Source organism: Canis lupus, chromosome 5 (assembly GCF_011100685.1).
Source record: "Canis lupus familiaris isolate Mischka breed German Shepherd chromosome 5, alternate assembly UU_Cfam_GSD_1.0, whole genome shotgun sequence".
Lineage (NCBI taxonomy): Eukaryota > Metazoa > Chordata > Mammalia > Carnivora > Canidae > Canis > Canis lupus.
Window position 1 is genome coordinate 83,048,382 of NC_049226.1, and position 24,042 is coordinate 83,072,423.

The window sequence follows — 24,042 nt, forward strand, 5'->3', positions numbered from 1 at the left end:
GCGCTCAGTGCGCCTGCGCGCTCGCGGAGGTGGCGGCGGCGCTCGGCGGGGCTCGGCTGTTCGCGCGGCGGGTGCGGCCATGGCGCAACCGGGGAAGCTGCTCAAGGAGCAGAAGTACGACCGGCAGCTGAGGTGAGCCGGGGCTCCCCGAGCCGGGCGGGCGGCCGGCGGGCTCCCCTGCGTCCTGGCCGGGCCTGAGCGAGCGGGCGGCGCGTCGGGCCTCCTGCAGGCCTCCCTGGGCCGGGCCGGGCCGGGCAGTCCGGGGTCCGGGGGGCGGGGGGCGGGGGGCGGGCCGGCGGGGCTCGGCGGGGCTCGGCGGGGCGGGCGGCCTGGGCCCGGGCGCCCCCGGGGGTCCGCGTGGAGTGCGGCTCGAGGTCCGCGGCCCCGCCGGCCCCGCCTCGCTGCGCGCCCGCCGCTCGGGTAGCAGAGTCGGGGGTCGGCCGCACCCCCCGGGCCGCCCAGGGCGGGGCTCGGCCCGGCCCGCGCCGTCCAGTCGGAGTAGATGCCCGTCGGTGTGAGCCGCGGATGGAGCGACCACATTTTCTAGTAGCCACGTTAAAAAAGAAGAAGAAACAGGTGAAATTCATTTTAGTACATTTAACCCAGTATATCCACAATATTACCATTTTCACACTTAGTATAAACATTTATTAGGGATATTCCCGCCCCCCCCCGTCTTGGAAATCTGGCATTTTACACTTTTAGGCACATCTCAGTTCCGACTTGCCAGCCTCATTTTTCAGTGCTCAGTAGCCAGATGGAGTTAATGGCTACTTTAGTGGACACTGCAAGTCCAAGCCATCAGGCAGGTCCTTGGCTAATTCCTCTCCCTTTCCTTTACTCCTACACTCCACATTTCTTATTTATTGAGCATCTTTTTTTTTTTTAAGAAATTTTATTTATTCATGAGAGACACAGAGAGAGAGAGAGAGGCAGAGACACAGGCAGAGGGAGAAGCAGGCTCCATGCAGGGAGCCCGACGCGGGACTCGATCCCGGGTCTCGATCCCGGGTCTCCAGGATCACACCCTGGGTCAAAGGCAGGCACTAAACCGCTGAGCCATCCAGGGATTCCCCTACTGAGCATCTTCTACACATTAAGGCAATGGAAGTAACACAAATGCTTGGTCCCCACCCCTTTTGGAGCCCCCCCCCCCCCCCCCCCCAAGCACAGAGAAGTTACAGTATGTCCCTATATGTCCCCTGGAACTCCCATATGCACCTATAGCCTCTTCCTGCATTAGGGCCTTTGGGCACTTAAGCCTGAGAGCATCTTTTTTTTCTTTTCTTTTTTAAGATTTTATTTATTTATTTGAGAGAGTGAGAACACAAGCAGAGAGGAGCAGGAAAGGGAGAAGCAGGTTCTCTGTCAAGCAGGGAGCCTGATGTGACTCGATCCCAGAATCCTGGGACTCTGACCTGAACCGAAAGCAGATGCTCAACCAGCTGAGCCAGCCAGGAACCATTGAGAGCATCTTTGAAGCAGACGTTCTCTTGGCATTGTAGATGGGGAAATAGCCTTGGAGAAGTTAGATAACTGGCCCAGTCTCCCCTGTATTTGGGTGAGGATGTAAACATAGGCCCTTCTTGCCTTTTCAGAGCCTGTTCTCAGGCACATCCCTCTGCTCCCAAGCTTCTGGGAAAGGAAGCAAGGTGACAGAGCTCTTGTAATCAACTTGTGTTGTTTTGTAAATTCTTAGCATTGGTTGTGGTTTTTTTTTGTTTTTGTTTTGTTTTTATTTATTTATGATAGTTACAGAGAGAGGCAGAGACACAGGCAGAGGGAGAAGCAGGCTCCATGCACCGGGAGCCCGACGTGGGATTGGATCCCGGGTCTCCAGGATTGCGCCCTGGGCCAAAGGCAGGCGCCAAACCGCTGCGCCACCCAGGGATCCCAGCATTGGTTGTGTTTTGAATTCAGATATAACCATACAAGACAGATCTGAGAAGATATTTTATATTACTAAGTAACTGCAATAAAAGAGAGGTTTTTTTGTTTTGTTTTTAAGATTTTATTTATTGATTCAGGAGAGACACAGAGGCAGAGACAAAAGTGGAGACATAGGCAGAGGGAGAAGTGGGTTCCCCGCGGGGAGCCCAATGTGGGACTTGATTCCTGAACTCCAGGATCACACCCTGAGCCATCACACACTAAGCCACCCAGGTGTCCCACAAAAGAAAGTTTTTGCTGAGTCTAATTCGGTTAAGGACCAAATTTTACTTTTCATAGCTGCAGTCAACAAGGCCGTGGTATTCATAGTTAGGCCTGCAAGGGAGCTAAGAGGATTGATTTCTTATCTGGCCTCTTTCTTGAAACACATTACCTAGAGATGCACCAATATTCTCTTAGGCTCACTATCTGAATACCCAAACATCCATCCACCAGATTTGTCAGGTGTGTTCTGTGTGCCCTACTTTCATAGAAAAAACTAATGTTTCCAGTTTCTCTGGTTCTTCTAGGCTATTTCTCCATTCATTTGACAGCTGTTCAATGATCACTTACTCTGGGCAAGGCAGTATGCCAGGCATTGGTGCATGTAGGGAGTTATCTGGGCCCTCATGGAGCTTAGAGTGGAATTGAGAGATGAATGTTCCTCAAATAAAAAAAAAAAAATTGAAGTAGTTCTGATGTGCTCTGGAGGGCATATTGGCTACACAACGGAATCTGCTTTAGATCAGGTGTCAGAGGAAGCACATTAAAGCCTCAGTCCTCCAGACTGTGGCATTTTTCTAATGATTTTTGTACTTCCTATACTTAGAAGAAAAGACTGTAGGCTTTCTGGGTGAAGGTAACCAGATTGGGCCAGATGCCATGATGCATGTATGATCATGCTCCTTGCCTCGCTAATGATATGCCAGTGCAAATCAGGTTATAACATATTTCTAATCCTTATTATATCTTTGTGTTTGTTAATGTATGCATTTATTAATCATGCTATTAAAATGAGCATTGGGTATTATATTTTAAAGCACTCCTTTAGAAGTCAATGTGAGACTTTTCAGATAACGATAATTCAGTTTTCTTGGTAAAGCTTTCCTCACTTTTGGAGATATTACAGGGGTAAGTTCTACATCAAGATCTTAAATATACTGGGCCTATATAATTTTTTTTTTAAGATTTTATTTATTTATTCATGATAGACGTAGAGAGGGAGAGAGAGACAGAGACACAGGCAGAGGGAGAAGCAGGCTCCATGCAGGGAGCCCGATGCAGGGCTCGATCCCGGGACTCCAGGATCACGCCCTGGGCCAAAGGCAGGCGCTAAACCGCTGAGCCACCCAAGGATCCCCTGGCCTATGTAATTTAAAGAGAAATGAAATAGAGAACAAAATAGGTTTTAAGTCTAAGGCAGTTCTTTAATGTTAATGAATATATCTAAAATATCTGTTCTGTATGTTATCTGGCTTGAAAAGAGTAATGGACAAGGAGCTGGAAGACCAAGTTTTTAGTACTGATTTGATCCCCTTCTAATCATGGGAGGCATCAGCCTGTCTGAGTCTTAGGTTACTCAGCTACGTAATCACTATAACCCCTGCTGTTCTTCCTGTCTCACGTGTTTACCATGGTTATCACATCAGCCATTCTGTGCAAGAACACTTTGAAGATCAAAGATCACTATGCAAACAAGAAAGTTGCATTTGTATGAAAGTTTGAGAAATGTCGAATTTGTGTCTTGTTTTGTAGGTTGTGGGGTGATCATGGGCAAGAGGCTTTAGAATCTGCTCATGTTTGCCTAATAAATGCAACAGCGACAGGAACTGAAATTCTTAAAAACTTAGTACTACCAGGTAATGTAGTTCTGTGATTGTAAATTTACTCCTTACAGTTTTGAACTAGAAATATGTGTTCTTGACTGACTCTGTTTGGTCTTCCAGGTATTGGTTCATTTACAATTATTGATGGAAATCAGGTCAGCGGAGAAGATGCTGGAAATAAGTATGTTCTATTCTTTTCAAACACATGTATGTTAGGGAAGGTAGTTCACTGTCACAGGAGAGTAAGGCCTAAATCCCAACTTCACCTCCTCAATCAAGGTGACTTGACTCTCAGGTGGAAATAATCCCCGTGTTTAGGATTATGGTGAAGGTGAAGTAAATCAGTATAGGTAAAGTGTTAGCACAGTGTCCATCAGGCCGTTAATAAAAGGTACCCAGCATTATTGTCTTCATTGTTGTTATTAGTGCAAAGGAGCAGTCATTATTCCTTGATCTGTGAAATCTAGACAATTTCTAAGTCCTTGCATTGATTCCTAGGGGTTAGTACATAATTTAAAATAATTGTATTTTTGAAAAAAATATTTTCATATTATAAGAATAATAACTACCTTTTATTTGTGTTTCTTCTGAGCTCAGTCCAGGCACAACTCTCTGTACATTCCTTTGCCTCTGCTGCTTTAGAGATGGCCTGTATGTTATTTTTTAAAGATGATCACAATACAGACTTGCAAAGCATTCCCAGATTTGAATTACGGGCTCTTTTCAGGGATTTGGAGGCTGGAATCTCTCATTATATATATATATATTTTTTTTTTTTAAAGATTTTTATATATATGTTTTTTAAGATTTTATATATTTTTTTTTAAGATTTATATATATATGTTTTTAAGATTTTATTTATTTATCATGAGAGACGCAGAGAGAGAGAGAGGCAGAGACATAAGCAGAGGGAGAAGCAGGCTCCATGTAGGGAGCCTGATGTGAGACTCATGATCCTGGGTCTCCGTGATCATGACCTGAGCCGAAGGCAGACGCTCAACTGCTGAGCCACCCAGGCGTCCCTCTCTCATTATATTTGTTAGTGTATGACAACAGTGAGTTCATACAGGAAAGCTGGAATTTAGTTTGTATTGAGCTTTGATACTTTTTCTTTGGGTGGTAGTATATCTACAGCAGTGCCCTTTTTTTCTGTAAAAAAAAAAAAAAAAAAAGTCCTATTATCTTTGCTTACTTGGTTGGTTAGAGCAGCATGTGATAAGAATAAGGTTTCTTTTTCTTATGGAGCCACTGATTTTGTGCTACAAAATGGCACCCTGCCTCAGATCTGGGCCTTGAGATATGACAAGGGTATGTGTAGGAAGAAACCTGAATAAGTCTGTTATAGTTAACCTGCAAAAGCAAGCAGTTGAATATAGCATTTCCCAAGTATAGTCTGTGGAGCACTGGCTCTAGGAAATGTTAATAGCTGCTAAATGAGCAAATGGATTCCACGGTCAAATGAGTTTGGGAATGGGCCAGATGAAGTTAAACATTTCTATAATACAAGGCCTTAATAACATGTGTTATATTTATTTTGAATTTCCAGGAGGGAAATATATAGTATATCCCCAACTTTGTAAAAACCAGGGAATTTTTCTTCTCTCACAGTATCTTATGAAATTTATATTCTGTGGTACTGGCTTTGGTAACATTGATTAGCCTGGGCTTTGATTATAAGTTTCATCCTGTTATCCTCTAGGAAGGCTATTATAATCTAGAATCAAAATATAGTTAGTGTTATTATATGAAGGAAATATACCTGGTGTAACAAATAACCTTTCCTTTGTAGTCAAAGAAGCCCTTAATTTTTCTTTAATTCTATTCTAGTTTTTTCCTTCAAAGAAGCAGCATCGGGAAGGTAAACCATCAGTTTATTATAGAATATAGTTGCATGTGAGCATCTAATGCTCTATGTTTTGATTGCTTAAAAAGCCTTGACTTTTCAAGAGATTATTTCTTCTCTGAGAAAAAAGTTAAATTAGCTCTTTTTTTTAATCTTGCAAATCTTTATATACTTGGTAGTTTAAGAACTTAAAAGTACTGTCTTATGTTTTTATGCTGTATCCTGTAATAAAGCTAAACCTTGAGTTCAATATAAGTTGTAAATGTTTAGAGGATGGAATATTCTGGTTAGCAAGGTTTGTTTTTTTGTTTGTTTGTTTGTTTTTGGTTAGCAAGGTTTTTAAGAGTTAGATAGCATATCTTTTATTTTTGTATGTTCCATATTAAAATTCTTACAAAGCCATAATAGTCAACATAGTACAATATTCTGGATGGAAATGACTATTTCTTTGATTTACCTCTCTCATATAGGATTGTAAATGTAGGAGGTTACAGTGAGTCTAAACTTGGTCCAGAATATGTCTGCCTGCTACCCAAGGTTTTCTGGTCATTTGCCTAATCAGAAAAGTTGGGTACAAATAATATAGTCACTTAAGTAGTTTTTAAAGTAATACTACAGTTGAGCCTCAGCTTAAATACTACAAAAAGCCGAGTTAACATATCTATGCATGAAATTTGGGTATTTTTTAATATGCTTGCTTAATCTGTAATGTGAGGGGTTACATTTCAACCAAATTTTTTCTAATTTAAGTCAAATGCTTTGTTTTTAAAAAGAACCGAGCTCAAGCTGCCATGGAATTCTTACAAGAATTAAATAACGATGTCTCTGGGAATTTTGTGGAAGAGGTATATATGTATACATATTATTATTTTTATGTGGAAGTGTAATTTTTTAATAATTCAAAGCCCTAAGAATTTAGAATTTTAAGTTTATTTATTTTAATAATCTCTACACCCAATGAGAGGCTTGAATTCATGACTCTGAGATTAAGAGTCCCATGTTATACTGAGCCAGCCAGGCACCCTAGCATTTAGAATTTAGAATCTTTGTATATTTATTTTTTTAAAGATTTTATTTATTTATTCATGAGAGAGACAGAGACACAGGCAGAGGGAGAAGCAGGCTACATGCAGGGAGCCTGATGCAGGACTCGATCCTGGGATTCCAGGACCATGCCCAGGGCTGAAGGCAGGCACTAAACTGCTGAGCCACCCAGGGATCTCCTGTATATTTATGTTTAATTGAGAGTTGAATTACTTTAACATTTGAGTCTAGCATGTTGCCTCATTTGCTCAAAAATAGTTTAACTGTTTCTGCCATGTTTAATATGATTGTGAAATTGTCGAATTTTTTTCCTGTGTCCTATTTAGAGTCCAGAAAACCTTCTAGACAATGATCCTTCATTTTTCTGTAGGTTTACCATTGTGGTTGCAACTCAGCTTCCTGAAAGGTAAATTTTTATGTTAATTTGTTTTTATTTTAGTCTTGTTAGATTTGCATAGTTTTGTTTTCTCTACAAAATCTCTACTTTTTTTTTTTTTTAAGAGTCATTTCTTTATTTGAGAGAGAGAAATTCGTATTTCTAAATTACAGTTCGGGGCGGGGTTGGCAGAGAGAGAAAAAGAATCCCAAGCTGACTCCTCACTGAGCATGGAGCCTGATGTGGGGCTTTTGATCTCACGACCCTGAAGTCATGATCTGAGCCAAAATCAAGAGTCAGATACTTAACCGACTGAACCACCAAGTGCCCCTGTAGTTCTTAGAATTCTTAAACTCCACAGAAATGTTTAATGGGAAGTGCTTATAAATCCCCAACATCAAAAAGATAGGGAAGAGAAAATACTAAGCTATGAAATTTTTCTTAATATATATTTAGAGCAATTAAATTAATCCTTTTTTTAAAGATTAATTTATTTATGATGGAGAGAGAGAGAGAGAGAGAGAGAGAGGAGGCAGACACAGGAGGAGGGAGAAGCAGGCTCCATGCACGGAGCCTGACGTGGGACTCGATCCCAGGACTCCAGGATCGCGCTCTGGGCCAAAGGCAGGCGCTAAACCACTGAGCCACCCAGGGATCCCAAACATTGGTATTTTTTTGATGAAAAAAACTAGTTAGAATTATAGAGTGTGCTTGGGAATGTACCTAAGGGTTTTGTAAATATTTTCCTCTTTGTTATGGAAATGTTTAGGAAGTGTCTTTCAATAACATTTTCCCTAACACAAAAGAGGTTGCTTTCATATCCTTCTAGTCCAAAAGATACATTTACTGTGAGACTGCTGCAATTGTGGAAATTGCTTGTTTTTCCAGTGTGTCCATGACCTGCTTGTATAAATTTAATAGGTGTATATCTTTGCATTTATTACTTAGTAAGAAAGTTGCTTTACTTTAGGGTATTTTCATGTTTGGCATATAACCATTTGCTTAAGTTCTTATTTATTGTGCTTTCCTTTACAGTACATTACTACGTTTAGCAGATGTCCTCTGGAATTCACAAATACCTCTTCTGATCTGTAGGACATATGGACTAGTTGGTTATATGAGGATCATTATAAAAGAACATCCAGGTAAAACTGTTGCACATATGGAGCTTGCCATTGGTTGCTTTAAGCTACAGTTTTAGAAACCTGACAGTTTAGAAAGTCAATTTTAAATTATAAAGTATGGGGCACCTGGGTGGCTTAGTGGTTGAGTATCTGCCTTCAGCTCATGTTGTGATCCCAGGGAGCCTGCTTCTCCCTCTGTCTATATATCTGTATCTCTATTTTTGTCTCTCAGGAATAAATAAATAAAATCTTTTAAAATAAAATAAATTACAAAGTTAATTTGTAACTGCACAACTCTGGTTACAGTTTCAGAATGACAATCAGAATCAACAGACATTAATCTAACATTTCCTTTAACTTGGCATTTATAGGATACAAAGCAGGAGATACAGCAGGTATAGCTGCTTCATCTTATTAGGAAGCCTAATAAAAAGCAAGTCCGTATCTTTTTTTTTTTTGCCTCCTAACCCACATAGGGTATGTAGGACTGACTGCTACAGGTGAGGGCCAAAGCATGTGGGTCACAGTGTCATATAGACGACATACCACCTTTTCTCTACCAATCTTTCATTCCATTCTCATAGAGGCATTAAGCTCCCTCAGTTCAGGTATAGTTCTACACAATAAGCAAGGCATTTACCTAACTACTACTCCAAGGAAACAGTGTTATAGGAGACTGATGTCATACGTAGGCAAGCTTGCATCAGCTCAAGGATGATATTAGCCCTTTACTTACAAATTTTTTTAAAGATTTTATTTATTTGAGAGAGGGAGAGGGAGAGAGAGAATCTCAAGCAGATTTCTGACGTGAGGCTCAATCTCATGACCCTGAAATCATAACCTTAGCTGAAACTGAGTCGGACACATAACTGACTGTGCTCCCCGGCCACCCCTTACTTACAATTTTTGAAAAAATTTTATTCATTTATTCATGAGAGACAGAGAGACAGAGAGAGAGAGAGAGAGAGAGAAGCAGAGACATAGGCAGAGGGAGAAGCAGGCTCCACAGAGGGAGCCTGACGTGGGACTTGATCCCAGGTCACCAGGATCACGCTGCGGGCCGAAAGCGGCACTAAACCGCTGAGCCACCTGAGCTGCCCACAAATTTTTAATTCTATATCATCATCCAGTTTTCATTCAGTATTCCTACATTGCTCTAAGCCAGGTACTCTGCTAGTGTAGTGATAGCCATTGGTGTTGGGAGTATCACTGGGGAGTAGTATCTGCTCAAGCAGTTAGGGGTTGGCTTGTGGTAGGGGGTAGGCTCCTGGCAGGTGGTAGTAGGCTCTTTAAGAGTTCTAAGTTGGAAAACAAAACAAAAAAAAAAGAGTTCTAAGTTGGAGAGTGACAGGGTGAAAATTTTATTTCAAATGTGTCACCCTGAAGTGGGGTAGAGAATGAATGGATTTGAAGGGGCAAATATTAGAGGCAGGAGTTGGTGTTAGGAAATTTACAGTGGTGTAGCTAGGTGGGGAGACAGAAACTGAGCCCCTGACCTAAAGCAGATATTATAAGGATAGGGAAGTGAAGGTAGTTAATAATGAGAATTAATGTTGCCAGCTGTGTGGCTGCCTTAATGTGGATTATTTCATATAATATTTCTAAAATCCTCATAAAGTATTGTATCCACTTTTTTGCAGATGAGGATGCTGAGGCACCAGAGAGATTATTTGCCTAAAGTCACACAGCTGGCAAATGACAGAACTAACTTTAGCTCTAAACACACACTGAAATTACACATTCCTATACTACCCCCATATGGAGAAGTGTGATATTAGGACATGTGGCATGACAGATGTTGGTCAAGGATGTTGGTCAAGGAAGTCAAGGATAGGGGCGCCTGGCTGGGTCAGTCAGAAGAGCATGCAACTCTTGATCTTGGGTTTGTAAGTTTGAGCCCCACATTGCATGTAAAGATTACTTAAAAATGAAATCTTAAAAAAAAAAGAAGTCAAGGATAATCATCAGGTTTCTAGGAAAGAGGTCTAGGTAGGTCATGATGATGTCTTTTGAAGACCACAGGAGGTTAAGTGCTATCCAAATACATACTTTATCAGTTTTGATCTTTTTAAATTATAATAGCAAGAAAATTCAGCTCCAAAGGAATTTTGAGTTTACTTTTATTAAACCTATAGTCCACTTATAATTTGTGCAGTTAGTAAAATGTGAATATATATATGTATGTAAATTTATCTCGATAATGAACAGAAAAGGGGTGCCTGCTGGGCTTATTAGGTGGAGCATGTGACTCTTGATCTTGGGGTTGTGAGTTCAAGCCCCCACATTGGAGCTTACTTTGAAAAAATAAGTAAAGTCCATTCCTTGGTGGGAAAAAGAAAGAGAAAAAAAACCTATAGGTCCTACGCGCATTTAGAAATTATAGATTTCTTAAGTCCCTGTAATGTAGTGTATTCCAGAAGTATTATTAAAGAAATTTACCTTTTGGGATTGTTTCATAGTAATAGAATCTCATCCAGATAATGCATTAGAGGATCTACGGCTGGATAAACCATTTCCTGAACTGAGAGAACATTTTCAGTCTTATGATTTGGATCGTATGGAAAAAAAGGTTGGTAGTACGTATGATTTTATTTATAGATTAAAAATTTTTTTTACGTATGGTTTTTTAATTACACCACAGTGAGAAAATATTATAAATATTCATATTCTTGTCATGCAGACTATATAACACATTGTATTTTTTTTCTTTTTAAAGATTTTATTTATTCATAGAGAGAGAGAGAGAGAGGCAGAGACACAGGCAGAGGGAGAAGCAGGCTTCATGCAGAGAACCCGACGTGGGACTCGATCCAGGGTCTCCAGGATCACGCCCTGGGCTGCAGACGGCGCTAAACCGCTATGCCACCGGGGCTGCCCATACTTAATGTTTTTGAAGTAAATTTGTTTTCCACCAAAATTGGAAAAGCTTTGGTCAAGAAATTGGACATTTAACATATCCCAGCAGCCTCTTCATGGCCCTTTTGTAAGCAATTAGATGTACACTTTAAAAAGTGTAAATTTGGAGTGGGTGTTTGTTGAAATTGATTCCTCTTGAAAGTTATTTTTAGTGTTTGAAGAATTACCAAGGCAACTCTGTATTTCATTATAGAAGTAATGATATTTATAATAGACTATGTAACTTAAGGAGTATTTGTTTTTTTTTCCTGCTCATGTACTAATTAAAATGCAGGTATTTGTTTCATCAGAAAACAGAGTTTTCTCAGTCTAGGGTTGGTATCTGAAATCAAGAGATTTGAGCTTTCTTTTTTGGGTAGCAGTCTCTGAGACTGTTTTCTTGCTGGTAAAATGGGGACAATCATAGTACAAACCTTCCATATTAGGATTAAATTGGATACTGCTTCTAAAAAAGTTAATAAAGCAATTTTCTTAACCCAGTTCACTTTTCTCCATTCATTATATTACATGTCCTGGGAGATGATCATAAACACTGTTGTATTTGTTGAAAATGAGATGATGTGGGGATCCCTGGGTGGCTCAGTGGTTTGGTGCCTGCCTTCAGCCCAGGACGTGATCCTGGAGACCCAGGATCAAGTCCCACATCGGGCTCCCTGCATGGAGCCTGCTTCTCCCTCTGCCTGTGTCTCTGCCTCTCTCTCTCTCTCTCTCTCTCTCTGTGTCTCTCATGAATAAATAAATAAAATCTTAAAAAAAAAAAAAAAGAAAGAAAATGAGGTGATGTGATAAAGAATAAATGTAAAATAGTTAATGTTAACTAATTCATTTTCCTTGATTTTTCTTTCATTTTTAGGATCATAGCCATACTCCATGGATTGTGATCATAGCCAAATATTTAGCACAGTGGTATAGTGAGGTATGTCCTTTTTTAAAAACACAAATTTCTTGTGTGACTCTTATTTTCAACTTATCATAAAGGATCTCATTGGAGAAGAGTGAGGGGAGATTCTTTTCCTTAAGTGCTTAAATGGGAGGTGGTTACTTTTCTGTTTAAATCTCACAGTTCCTCTTTTGATACTGATATTTTTATTAATAAAATGAAATATCAATAAACATCATTCTGAAACTGAAGTGGGGAGTGAATGTAGAGAAACGGTGCACAGTTTTTGTTTTCTTTCAAGTCAGCCTCTGATTTTACTGAGGTATGTATTTGCTGATAAAATCTTATGTGGATGGGAGAATGGGGGAAGTTTTGCACTCTCAGTTTCCATGTTTTGATTTTTTGTAACTAGAATTTAAAAATTTTCAACCAATTTAGACAAATGGACGAATACCTAAAACGTATAAGGAAAAAGAAGACTTCAGAGATTTGATTAGACAAGGTAATATGATATGTAACTGAATGTTGTATAAAGTTTGAGAAGCAAATTGCTTGAATCTGTTTATTGGATTTTTGTCAGCAGCTTTGTCAGACAATGCCATCATGAGCTTGTATTTTATTTTTCCTCAGGGGAGGCTTAGGAGCCGCTCATCATATAGTTTTTTAAATGACTAATGATAGTTTCCTCATCAGTAAATGAGGAACTGGGGGCTGCTGATACCTACCTCATGGGTTGTTGTGAGGATTCATTCATACAATAAAATGTGAAGTACGTTTAACAGTGTCTGTTACAGAATAAAAACTCAATAGAGGTGAGCTACTAATATTAATTTTAAGAAATGACTAATGATAAGCCTGTTTCTTAAGTTTCAATATCCAATCCTCCCTTTAAGATCTGATGAGGTTAGGGCAACCTTTTCAGGTCCCCTCCTTCTTTGGGACTTTGTATCAGTAAATAAACTTTACTATTGATTAAAAAAAAAAAAAAATCCTGACAAGGTTATTTCCATAATGTTAGGGAGAGCAAAGGGGTAAGAATAGGGCTATATTTTGCTAACCAATTTCTATTTTATTAGGAATTCTAAAGAATGAAAATGGGGCTCCGGAAGATGAAGAGAATTTTGAGGAAGCTATTAAAAATGTGAACACAGCCCTAAATACAACTCAGGTATTAAAAGTGTTACTGAAGAATTCATACAAGAAAAGTGTTTTCTGAAGTTCTCATGTGAAATAGTTGATCTTAAGACTTTTTAAAAAAATTATTTACTGTAGAGAAAGAGAGCGAGCGCATGTGTATACTTGTGTGTGTGCATGTGTGCATGAGCTGGGGGCGCAGCACTGGGGAGAAGAAGAGGGAGAGAATCCCAAGCTGACTCCTTGCTGATTGTGGAGCCTGATGCCAGGCTCCATCTTGTGACCCTGAGATCATGATCTGATCTGAAATCCCAAGTTTAGTCCTTAACTGACTGAGCCATCCAGGTACCTTGATTTTAGATTTAAGTAAATATTTCCTAAATTGTAAAGTTGTTAGAAATTAATATTTATAATATGGATTGAATCTTATTTTAAAAAGACTCTGCATCATCCTTGTTAAAATGGATGTCAGTGCTTCAGCATATAATAGTGTTATTTTTTTATTTATATAAATTTTTTTTTAAACATTTTATTTATTCATTCATGAGAGACAGAGAGAGAGGGAGGCAGAGACACAGGCAGAGGGAGAAGCAGGCTCCATGCAGGGAGCCTGACATGGGACTTGATCCCAGGTCTCCAGGATCAGGCCCTGGGCTGAAGGCAGTGCTAAACCGCTGAGCCACCCGGGCTGCCCTAAAAAATAAATATTTATATAAATTATTTGAAGTACATGATTTGTGAATAGTCACAGTTTGGGTGTAGGAATTATATAATGAGGGTGATATTTTGCTGGCCCAAAATAGTACTGCCTGAAAGTTAAATCTTACCCTGCATTTTCTCGTGACAGTAGTTGTTTGGCTATAATGTTCTTTTTTTTTTTTTTTTTTTTTTTTTTTAATGTAGGATGTTCTTTTTTTTTTTTTTTTTTTAAGAATTTTATTTATTCATTCATGAGAGACACACCCAGAGAGAGAGGCAGAGACACAGGCAGAGGGAGAAGCAGGCTCCATGCAGGTAGCCCGATGTGGGACTTGATCCAGGGTCTCCAGGATCACACCCCAGGCTTCAGGCGGCGCTAAACCGCTGAGCCACCGGGGCTGCCCTAAATGTAGGATGTTCTTAATGAAGTTGTAAAATATTATTTGGAGGATGACTCAGTTTAGATGCCCTTTGTTTTGTTGTTACAGTCTTACCAGTGAAGTTTTTGGGAAATTTCAATAACACAACTGTTTTTTTTTTTTTTAAGACTTTATTAATTTATTCATGAGAGACACAGAGAGAGAGAGGCAGAGACACAGGCAGAGGGAGAAGCAGGCTCCATGCAAGGAGCCTGACATGGGACTTGATCCCGGGTCTCCAGGATCACGTCCTGGGCTGAAAGCGGATGCTCAACTGCTGAGCCACCCAGGTGTTCCCACAACTGGTATTTTAAGATAAGAATCTTTTTATGGGCAGCCTGGGTGGCTCAGCATGTTAGTGCCGCCTTCAGCCCAGGGTGTGATCCTGGAGACCCGGGATCAAGTCCCATGTCAAGCTCCTTGCATGGAGCCTGCTTCTCCCTCTGCCTGTGTCTCTGCCTCTCTCTGTCTCTCATGAATAAATTAATAAAATCTTAAAAAAAAAAGTAAAGTTTTAAAAAAGAATATTTTTATAATTTAAAATGGTAAAAAATGCTGCCTTTCACATTAAGAAAGCACATCAGCTGTCATTACAAACTTTTTGGAGACGATGAGGTAGTGTTGTGAATAATTAAAAGTGTATTCTTTGTCAGTTTTCTGGGGTGATGAAAATTTTCTATAGTATCTTAATTGAGGTGATGATTAGAAGGACATGCATAGTAATCAAAATGCATCAAGCTATACCTTTAAGATTGATTTCACTGAATGTAAAATTTACCCTGATTTAAAAGAAAAAAAAGTTCTCCTAAGAACTTTTTTTTTATTAGTAAGCTTAGAAAACAGATAAATATACCAGGTGCTATCAACAAAATTTGAGCTGAGCAGAGCAGAGGGGTAGAGCATGAGGATGAGGAGTTCTAGGATCAGGAGGGGGCTGTTGAGATGTTTTGAGCAAGGAGCGGAGTGACCTGATTTATATTTCTAAAAAGTCATTCGGGCTCTTGCGAAGAGAATAGACCATGGGGAACTGGAAGCAGAAGCAGAGAGACCAGTTAGGGTTACCAGTAAGAAATTTCTTTTTTCCTCACAGCTGTAGAATCAAAGCCTACAACTTCTGTAGTTGTTATTAATGCATGATGATTTTGCCAGCATTAGAAGTACTTATTTAACTATTTAGTTTTTTTCAGAGTTGTTGTCTCCAATAGTTACTAACTTAGGGTGTAAGGGTTGCAAATTTTTGACAAGATGGAGACACACGAAGGACTACAAATCTAGCTTACTAGTAATGTCTGAAATCTTTGTTATATCTTCAAATGTAACTATATGGAAAGATTTACTTTGACTCTTTTTTTACTCCATGTATGATGGAAGAGAACAGGTCAGTCTTTAATGGTGTCAACAGTGGGCAGGAAAGGACTTCCTTCCATTCTCTCTTATCTCTTCAAATCTCTGTCTAGTACTGATTCTCAATAAAAGTCTAAGCACAGGGGCATCTGGGTGGCTCAGTCAGTTAAGTGTCTGCTTTTGGCTCAGGTCATGATCTTAGGGTCGGAGGATCCTGGGATCTCGAGTGGGGCTCTGTTCTCGGGGGAGTCTGCTTTACCTTCTCCCTCTGCCTCTTCCCCTCATCCCACTTGTGTGCTGCCTTTCTCTTTCTCTCAAATAAATAAAATTTTTTTTTAAAGTCTAAGCACATCAGAAGTTTGTATTTGATTAGAATGTAGCAATTCAAAGAACTTATTTGGGGAAATACTGAAAATATAGATGGGCACATTCTTAGAATAAGTAAATGTTTTGTGTTCCTTTGTTAGATCCCAAGCAGTATTGAAGATATATTTAATGATGATCACTGCATAAATATCACCAAACAGGTAACAACCAAAAGTAAATAGTGCCCTCTTAACCTTTGGGTCAAATTCAGATGCCACTTAATACTAATTTTTTTCCTTAATCTTTTAGACTCCATCATTTTGGATTTTAGCTCGTGCCTTAAAGGAATTTGTGGCCAAAGAGGGTCAAGGAAATTTACCTGTTCGAGGCACAATTCCTGATATGATCGCAGATTCAAGCAAATATATAAAGCTGCAAAATGTGTAAGTCACTGTTTTCAAACTATGTTACTGAAAAATTGACCTGTTTATAGTACAGATGAACATATTTTACCACTCTAATGGAATTCAAATGCAAGCCGGTCACAGTTTCTTTAAAAATAAGCTAAAAAACTTAGTGGGCAGATTTTTTAAAATAGATTTTACTTTTGGAGTAGTTTTACGTTTACAGCAAAATTGAGCAGAAAGTACTGAGTTCCCATGTACTGACTAGGGGGCAGATTTTTTTTTTCATATTTCATGATAAAAACCTAATACTTGAGCACTTAACTCTTTGCTATGAACCACCCTATGTATTAACCGATTTACTGTTTACAACAACTCTATGAGAGAGATGATAATTATCCCAGTTTTATAGATGAAGAAACTGAAACATCGAAAAGGTAATTTATTCAGTCAAATAGCTGGGAAATGGCAGAACCAGGATTTGAATCCATGAAACCCAGCTCTATACTCCTTTTTTTTTTTTTATTTTTTTTTTATTAAGATTTACTTATTGGGGTGCCTGGGTGGCTCATGTAGTTGGGCATCTGCCTTCAGCTCAGGTCATGATCTCAGGGTCCTGGGATTGAGCCCCACCTTGGGCTCTCTGTTTAGCGGGGAGTCTGCTTCTCCCTCAACTCTCCCTATGTGCTTTCTCTCTCTCTCAAATAAATAAATTAAATCTTTTTAAATAATAAAAATAAAAAGATTTATTTGTTTTTAGGGAGGGGGGAATGGGGCAGAGAGAGAGGGAGAACCTCAAGCAGACTCCCCACTGAGTGCAGAGGTTGAGGCCCTGGGTGGGCCCTGACACAAGGCTCAATCCCATGACCCCAAGATCATGACCTGAGCTGAATCCAAGAGTCAGACACTCAACAGATTGTACTCCCCAGCTCTATACTCTTAATCATGGCCCTATAGGAACTTTTATCTGTAACTTAAAACTTTGAAGTTTTTAGTTTGATGAATTTTTTATCATAATGTTTCATAATTTAAAGAGTTTGTGACGAGATAGACAACAGCTATCTAGACGTCACTACCCTGAACCTAGATAGACTGTCATAAGTATGAGTGTCAGTGGATATTATCCTTATGTAATTTAGGCATGTTGCTGATGAATCCAGGGCTACTGGCTTGGGTTCCTCAAGGACCAAGTGATGTCACACAGACCTCTGTTCTTTAGACATACTGCATTCTTCACCTCAGCCACTGTCTACCTAACACATCTTTGTGGTCCTAGCCCAAAAGTTCAGTAACTTCAAACCTGGGCAGTCAGTTGAAGATAAACAAGTCTGACCTCACATTGGAGGTAGTCCGCTTTGCACTGATCATCTTCAGAGTGAAAATATAAATAGATTCAAAGGTTTGCATGAATTTGTAGATAGACAGTTTTGAAGTATTTAACTCCTTGGATTTAACTTCAAGGTTATAAATCATGTTCTTCAGTAACATATTTTGTCAGGTCCCCTCAGAAGCATGGATCATGCTTCATGGATCCCTCTAGGAGGGTAGTTTTAAGATGCTATTAATTATAGAGGGAATCCAGGTATTAGTAGATTCCAAGAGTCCACCATCAAAAACAGGAGGGCTCCCAGCCCATAGTAGCTGCTGCTGGTAGCATTTCCATGGCATTTTCACGTTTTGTGTTGCCAGACCAGTATTTTTTTCATGAAAAGGAAAGAAATTTCTTTGCTTCATGGTAATATTTATATATTGCTAATTTTAAATTTTGTTTAAAGCAGCTGTTTGTTGTTCTTTTCCAGTTACCGTGAAAAAGCAAAGAAAGATGCTGCTGCTGTGGGTAATCATGTTGCCAAATTGTTGCAGTCTATTGGCCAGGTAAGCTGTGGAACTGAGTGCACTGTGCCTTTGTCCTGACTGTGTAACCCCAGGAGCCAAAAGGTTTAGAGATAGAGGATTTGGCACTGCTTCTAGGCTTCTTAGGTGGGATCTCTCTCACTTACCTCCCTAATGAGAAAGGCCTTCACTAAGGAAACAAGGTGTTTTTACACTGCTCTTCTAGCATGTGGGGAAAGCCTCCCTATCTCCCAGGTATTGGCTTTGTGTTGCATCCTGTGTTCATCTCCTCTTTTATACTGCAGCAAAACTAGTATTTCTCTCTTTACAGGCACCAGAGTCCATTTCAGAGAAAGAATTAAAATTACTCTGTAAGTCCCCTTGAATTAATTTCCTTATTTTGCTTGATAAAAATGTTTCCAGGAATTTTCAATGGTATAGATAAGAAATACTGAATAAGAATTGTGGGGTTTTTTTTCCTCATAATATAGTAAATCAAGAGGGTGTTTTAAGACTGGGTCAGAGGGATGCCTGGGTGGCTCAGCGGTTGAGCATCTGACTTTGGCTCAGGGCGTGATCCCTTAGTCCTGGAATTGAGTCCCACATTGTGCTCTCTGCATGGAGCCTGCTTCTCTCTCTGCATATGTTTCTGCCTCTCTCTCTCTCTCTCTCTCTCTCTCTCTCTCTCTCTCTTTCTGTCTCTCATGAATGTATAAATAAAATCTTAAAAAAAAAAAAAAAAGACTGGGTAGAGCTAGAGCATATCTATGGCAGTGCTGAAAAGACATGAAGGTCAATTGAAAACTGTCATTAATACAGAATTATTTTCAGCTTAAATAATTTGGGAAAGTTTTATCTGACTTGGGAAGTGAAGTCTTGAGTCACATGTATATTGAAAGTATTGGTTTAGGCCAGTCGCGGTTGCTCAGTGGTTTAGCACTGCCTTCAGCCCAGGGCCTGATCCTGGAGACCCGAGATCGAGTCCCACGTCGGGCTCCCTGCGTGGGGCCTGCTTCTCCTTCTGCCTGTGTCTCTGCCTCTCTGTGTCTCTCATGAATAAATAAATAAAATCTTAAAAAAAAAAAAAGTGTTGGTTTAAATACTCACTTTGATCTGTGTTAAATGACTGTGATGGAATTAAGAATTTTGCCATCCAGTTTCAGAATGGGTCAGCTCCTAAGATCTTCTTGAAAACTACTCAGGCGGCCCAAAGCATATTATTTAAGCATTAATTTGAGAATAATAAAATTTGTTCTACATGCCGTCTGAGAATTTTTCCTTGTAGCTACTGCCATTAACTTCTGCAAAAGTCTAGATTTTATACAAATGTATTTTATGCCTTAAAATACATTTATCCAGTTTGTTCTACATGCCGTCTGAGAATTTTTCCTTGTAGCTACTGCCATTAACTTCTGCAAAAGTCTAGATTTTATACAAATGTATTTTATGCCTTAAAATACATTTATCCAGTTTCTCCCTTTCATGACTCTTCCTTAGTGCTTGTTGAGGCTTAGTTTCATGTTTTGTTTCACTACTAATCTCATACCTTGTTTCTGCATTTGTGTTTGTTGTACTAGATTATATGATACCAGATTAAAGCTGGATATTAGGTACTTGAGGGTTTATTCTGGTCTCTCTACTTTGGGGGTATGTTTGAAAATTTACAGAATACAAAGTTATTTTTTTAAGATTTTTTTAAAGATTTTATTTATTTATTCATGAAAGACACACAGAAAGAGAGGCAGAGACATAGGCAGAGGGAGAAGCAGGCTCTCTGCAAGAAGCCCAGTGCAGGACTGGATCCCGGACCCTGGGATCACGCCCTGAGCTGAAGGCAGACAGTCAACTGCTGAGCCACCTGGGCATTTCGATACAAAGTTTTTTTAAAGGAAGTTTTATGTACACAAAGAGCATAATATATATATTGCTCTCCTTTAGGACTACTTAACCATAAGAATGATAAAAATGACTATTCACTCAGTTCTGTCAGGCATTGTGCTAGGTATGTACTTTATACACTTACAGATTGGATACATAGAACTACTTTCAAAGGTAATATTATCCCCGTTTTACAAATGAAAGCAAGCTCAGAGAGGTGCCAGCACCTACTTACCCAGTGCTGAGCTGGTTGTAGTGCCAAGGATATGAATTTCAGATGATTTGTCTTCTAGTGCCTTCTCTGCTAACTATTAGAGCCAAAGAGACATTTCTTCTCATTTCCATGTCTTTAAAGAGTATATACAAAATTTCCTGTTCTTAGAGTGACTTGTGATTTGGAATATTCACATCTCAACTGTTTACTTCCATAATGTCCTTCCTGTGTTCAGGCACCAATTCTGCATTTCTTCGAGTGGTAAGATGTCGATCCTTAGCTGAAGAATATGGCTTGAATACAATTAACAAGGATGAAATAAGTAAGTATAATAACTTTTTGGTGCTAGGTTATTAACTTTAATTAATTTTAGAGATATAAATAAATATTTTGTGTATAATAGTGAGTATATGATGATAGTTTGCAGGATAATGTAAATATTGTAGTGTAAATTTTATCCTATAAACCAAGAAGTAGTCATATTTCCAAGTAGTCATAACTGCAAAATGAAAATTTAATATATACATGAAATCATATTTAGGTTACTAAGTAAGTTGTGTGATTATGAGGAAGAGCTAAAGTCAGCACATTACTACATTAAGAGAGATGATGGAAAAAAAAAGAGATTATGTGACTATAGCTAATAGTCTTTAAGAACATTTGGTTTCATCTTAATGTATTTCCCTCTTCTTTTATTTTAGTATTATTTATCATTTTCTATTTTATTGTCACAAAATATTTAAATTTTGTGATAGATTTGCCTTGTATCCTGAAACTGAGTATATAGTAAATTCAGTTCTGCACTATTTTTATGTAATCAATTCAAATTATATAGAATTTTTTTTTTCCTTTCAGTTTCCAGCATGGACAATCCAGATAATGAAATAGTATTATATTTAATGTTACGGGCTGTTGATAGATTTCATAAACAACATGGTAGATATCCAGGTAAGAATAGCAATCTCATTATCATATACAATGAAGTCTTGAATAAATACTTAAATTGAATTAAATCTGTCACTACCTCTTGACCTTGGGTGAGTCACTATTTCCAAGTCTCAGTTCTCTCATTTATGGAATGGCAATAAGAGTGTCTACCTTTGGATTGAAAGAGTTATGTGGGTGATATATGAAAATTAACACACTACATGGCACCTTGTTAGTATTCAATAAAGGATTGGTATTATTATTAGGAAGGTTAGTGATGGTTTCTAAACTAGAGGGCTTAAAAAATATGATTTGTTTTAGTAATACTTGAATATTACAGCAATTGTATTTTTCCTTCCAGTAGTAATAATAATAGCTTACCTTTGGAGACATTATAGTATAATCATTAAGAACTGCCTGGGCCCATATCCCAATATTGCTACTTAGGAGCAAAGTAACTCAGGCAAATAACTTCATCTGTCTGTACAACAATTTTCTTACCTGTAAATGGGGATAATAATAGTACCTACTTCATAGGGTTGTTCTGAGGATTACATCAATTAATATATAGGGTATTTAGAACACTGTCGAGCATTTGTTATTGTTCAATAAATGTCACCTATTATAGCTTTATGTCTTCATGAAGTACCATTTAATCTCTTGGAAATGGAAAATAAACACAATTTTTTTAGGGCTGGAGGGGTACAAGGAGAGGCAAAGAGAATCTTAAGCAGGTTCCACGCCCACGAAGAGACTGACATGGGGCTTGATCTCAAGACCCTGAGATCATGACCTGAGCCAAAATCAAGAGTTGGATGCTTAAAACAGCCACCCAGGGATACCAAGCACCATAATTTTTATACAGGGTATAAAGCAGACATTACTCTCTTATTCATTCAATTCTTCTGTCAGATTATTATTGAGCACCAACTATGTGTCAGATACTCTTGATCCTAGGTAAATAGTATCTAGTAAACAATAAAGCAGACTTACCAAACTTGAATTTTTAATAGGTTTCAGATGGTTTCTTTGATTGTTACAGTTTGGGATAGTTGTAAATATTGGTCTCATACTTACCCTCATTTTTTTTTCTCATTTTTGTTCTTTCTTCAGTTTCACACCTTACTATTTTGACTAGAACACCTAAAATTGGACTGAAAAAGGTAGCCATTGGTTTTGGATTTCATTATTCATTTTAATGAAAATTAATTTACATATGTATTTTTAGGAGTATCTAACTACCAAGTTGAAGAAGATATAGGAAAGCTGAAGTCTTGTCTCACTGGCTTCCTTCAGGAATATGGATTATCTGTAATGGTGAAAGATGATTATGTCCATGAATTGTGAGTATTTTTTTAGGGCAGATGAGAGATAATACTTGTCCTGTCATAAGGCTAATCTAAGTTTACGTCTCTGTTCTTTTCTGTAGTTGCCGATATGGAGCTGCTGAGCCACACACCATTGCTGCATTCTTAGGGGGTGAGTTCCATAGATGAGAAGACTAGCATCTGTGGTTACACAGTAAAGAAGTTTTGTTTTCTGAGCTCTTTTAACAAGGGGACTCAGTGAAGCAGGATGTTGTCTTGTTTAGATTATTTCACTGGTCTCTCTCTGCTTTCCACCCTCACTGCTGTCCATCTTAAAGTGAAGAGTCCATGATCTTTCTAAAGGATAGCTCTGATCATGTCTCTCACTTAACCTACCCTCTGTCACTTAACCTACCCTCTGTCCTGTCAATACACACGTACACTACAATGATCTTCAGAAAACAAGAACAGAGTCCTTTATTTGACATTAAAAACACAGTGTTCTGGTTCCACTCAGCCTTTCTGGTTTTTTCAAGTTACTTTTCCTAGAGACTGTTTTGACTTAAAATATCTAGTCAACGATTTGAAACCACCATAATACTTCATTCTTTTAAACTGTGGCATAATATCCCAAAGTGTGAATGTATAGGACAAAATTTTCATTTCCTCTACTAACATAGTTATAAAGAATTGCAGTCCTTGGTTTTGATGTGACTCAGTAAGCTATGCCTGTTTTGGCTTATTGTTAAAACACTTTTGCTTTGGGAAAGGAAAGGTTTTCTTTACAGAATTGAATATTTTTATATAACTTGAAATTTACCTTTTTCAGATTTGCTTTTCTCTTTTTTCCTTACAGGAGCTGCTGCTCAGGAGGTTATCAAAATAATCACCAAACAATTTGTAATTTTTAATAATACTTACATTTATAGTGGCATGTCACAAACTTCAGCAACTTTCCAGTTATAGAATAAGCACCCCATGTAGTGTGTTAATGATTTAAGCTGTACTTGCCTTCAGTTTGTGCTCTAGTCTGTAAACTTCTAGTAAGGGAGAACTGTTAAATTGTTTCCTTAATAAACATTTTTCTCATTTGTAATAATGTAGTCTTGTTCTTTGTGGGGGAAGGGGAAAGGAAACAGTGTTTTTCTGAGAATAAAAGCTATCTATTTTTAATTGAGTTTATTATTTATGGCTTGCTGATTCAAAGTTCCTTATAAAAATCTCCTGTGAGGCACCTGGCTGGCTCAGTCCCTGGAGCCTGCAACTCTTGATCTTTGGGCTGTAGGTTCAAGCCCACCTTTGGTTTAGAGTATTTAAAATCTTAAAGAAAAAACAAAAAACTTGTGTTTCATTAAAAACAGCTTAAAATAGGTTTTTTTTTCTTACAGTCTTAAATAATGAACTTAAGCCATGCATCGATTTTAGCAAGGGACATTTGAGGAACGTCACTATATGAAAAGACCAATATTTCAAACGTATAGTTATATCATTAAACAAGGACAGGAGGCTGGGGAGAGAGGAATGAGGGCCAGGCTCGGTGCAATGGCCTCTTCACCTGCGCTGAGCCCTGCAGCCACCGTCTCAGACCGAGCCTCCTCTATCCTGAGCCCGCTCGCCTAACTCCCTGCTGCGAGCGCCC

General features: G+C 38.7%; 1 protein-coding gene across 3 annotated transcripts; it reads left to right on the plus strand.

Annotated features, from left to right (window-relative positions):
• On the plus strand, positions 1-23,499 carry NAE1 (NEDD8 activating enzyme E1 subunit 1). Of its 3 annotated transcripts, none has more exons than XM_038538750.1 (20): positions 1-132; positions 3,685-3,788; positions 3,876-3,936; positions 5,583-5,613; positions 6,372-6,443; positions 6,969-7,048; positions 8,054-8,163; positions 10,602-10,711; positions 11,912-11,974; positions 12,377-12,440; positions 13,015-13,106; positions 16,002-16,061; positions 16,150-16,283; positions 18,044-18,119; positions 18,409-18,448; positions 20,405-20,491; positions 21,025-21,117; positions 22,325-22,439; positions 22,526-22,575; positions 23,260-23,499. In XM_038538750.1, exons 1-20 carry the CDS (start codon positions 80-82, stop codon positions 23,367-23,369), a joined length of 1,605 nt encoding a protein of 534 aa, XP_038394678.1. In that variant the 5' UTR covers positions 1-79; the 3' UTR covers positions 23,370-23,499. The 3 variants fall into 3 exon arrangements, with proteins under 3 accessions (XP_038394678.1, XP_038394680.1, XP_038394679.1); XM_038538751.1 differs by lacking the exon at positions 1-132 and adding an exon at positions 423-576; XM_038538752.1 differs by lacking the exons at positions 3,685-3,788; positions 3,876-3,936; positions 5,583-5,613; positions 6,372-6,443 and having other exon boundaries at positions 65-132; positions 7,013-7,048.
• Positions 23,500-24,042: the final 543 nt, after the last annotated feature.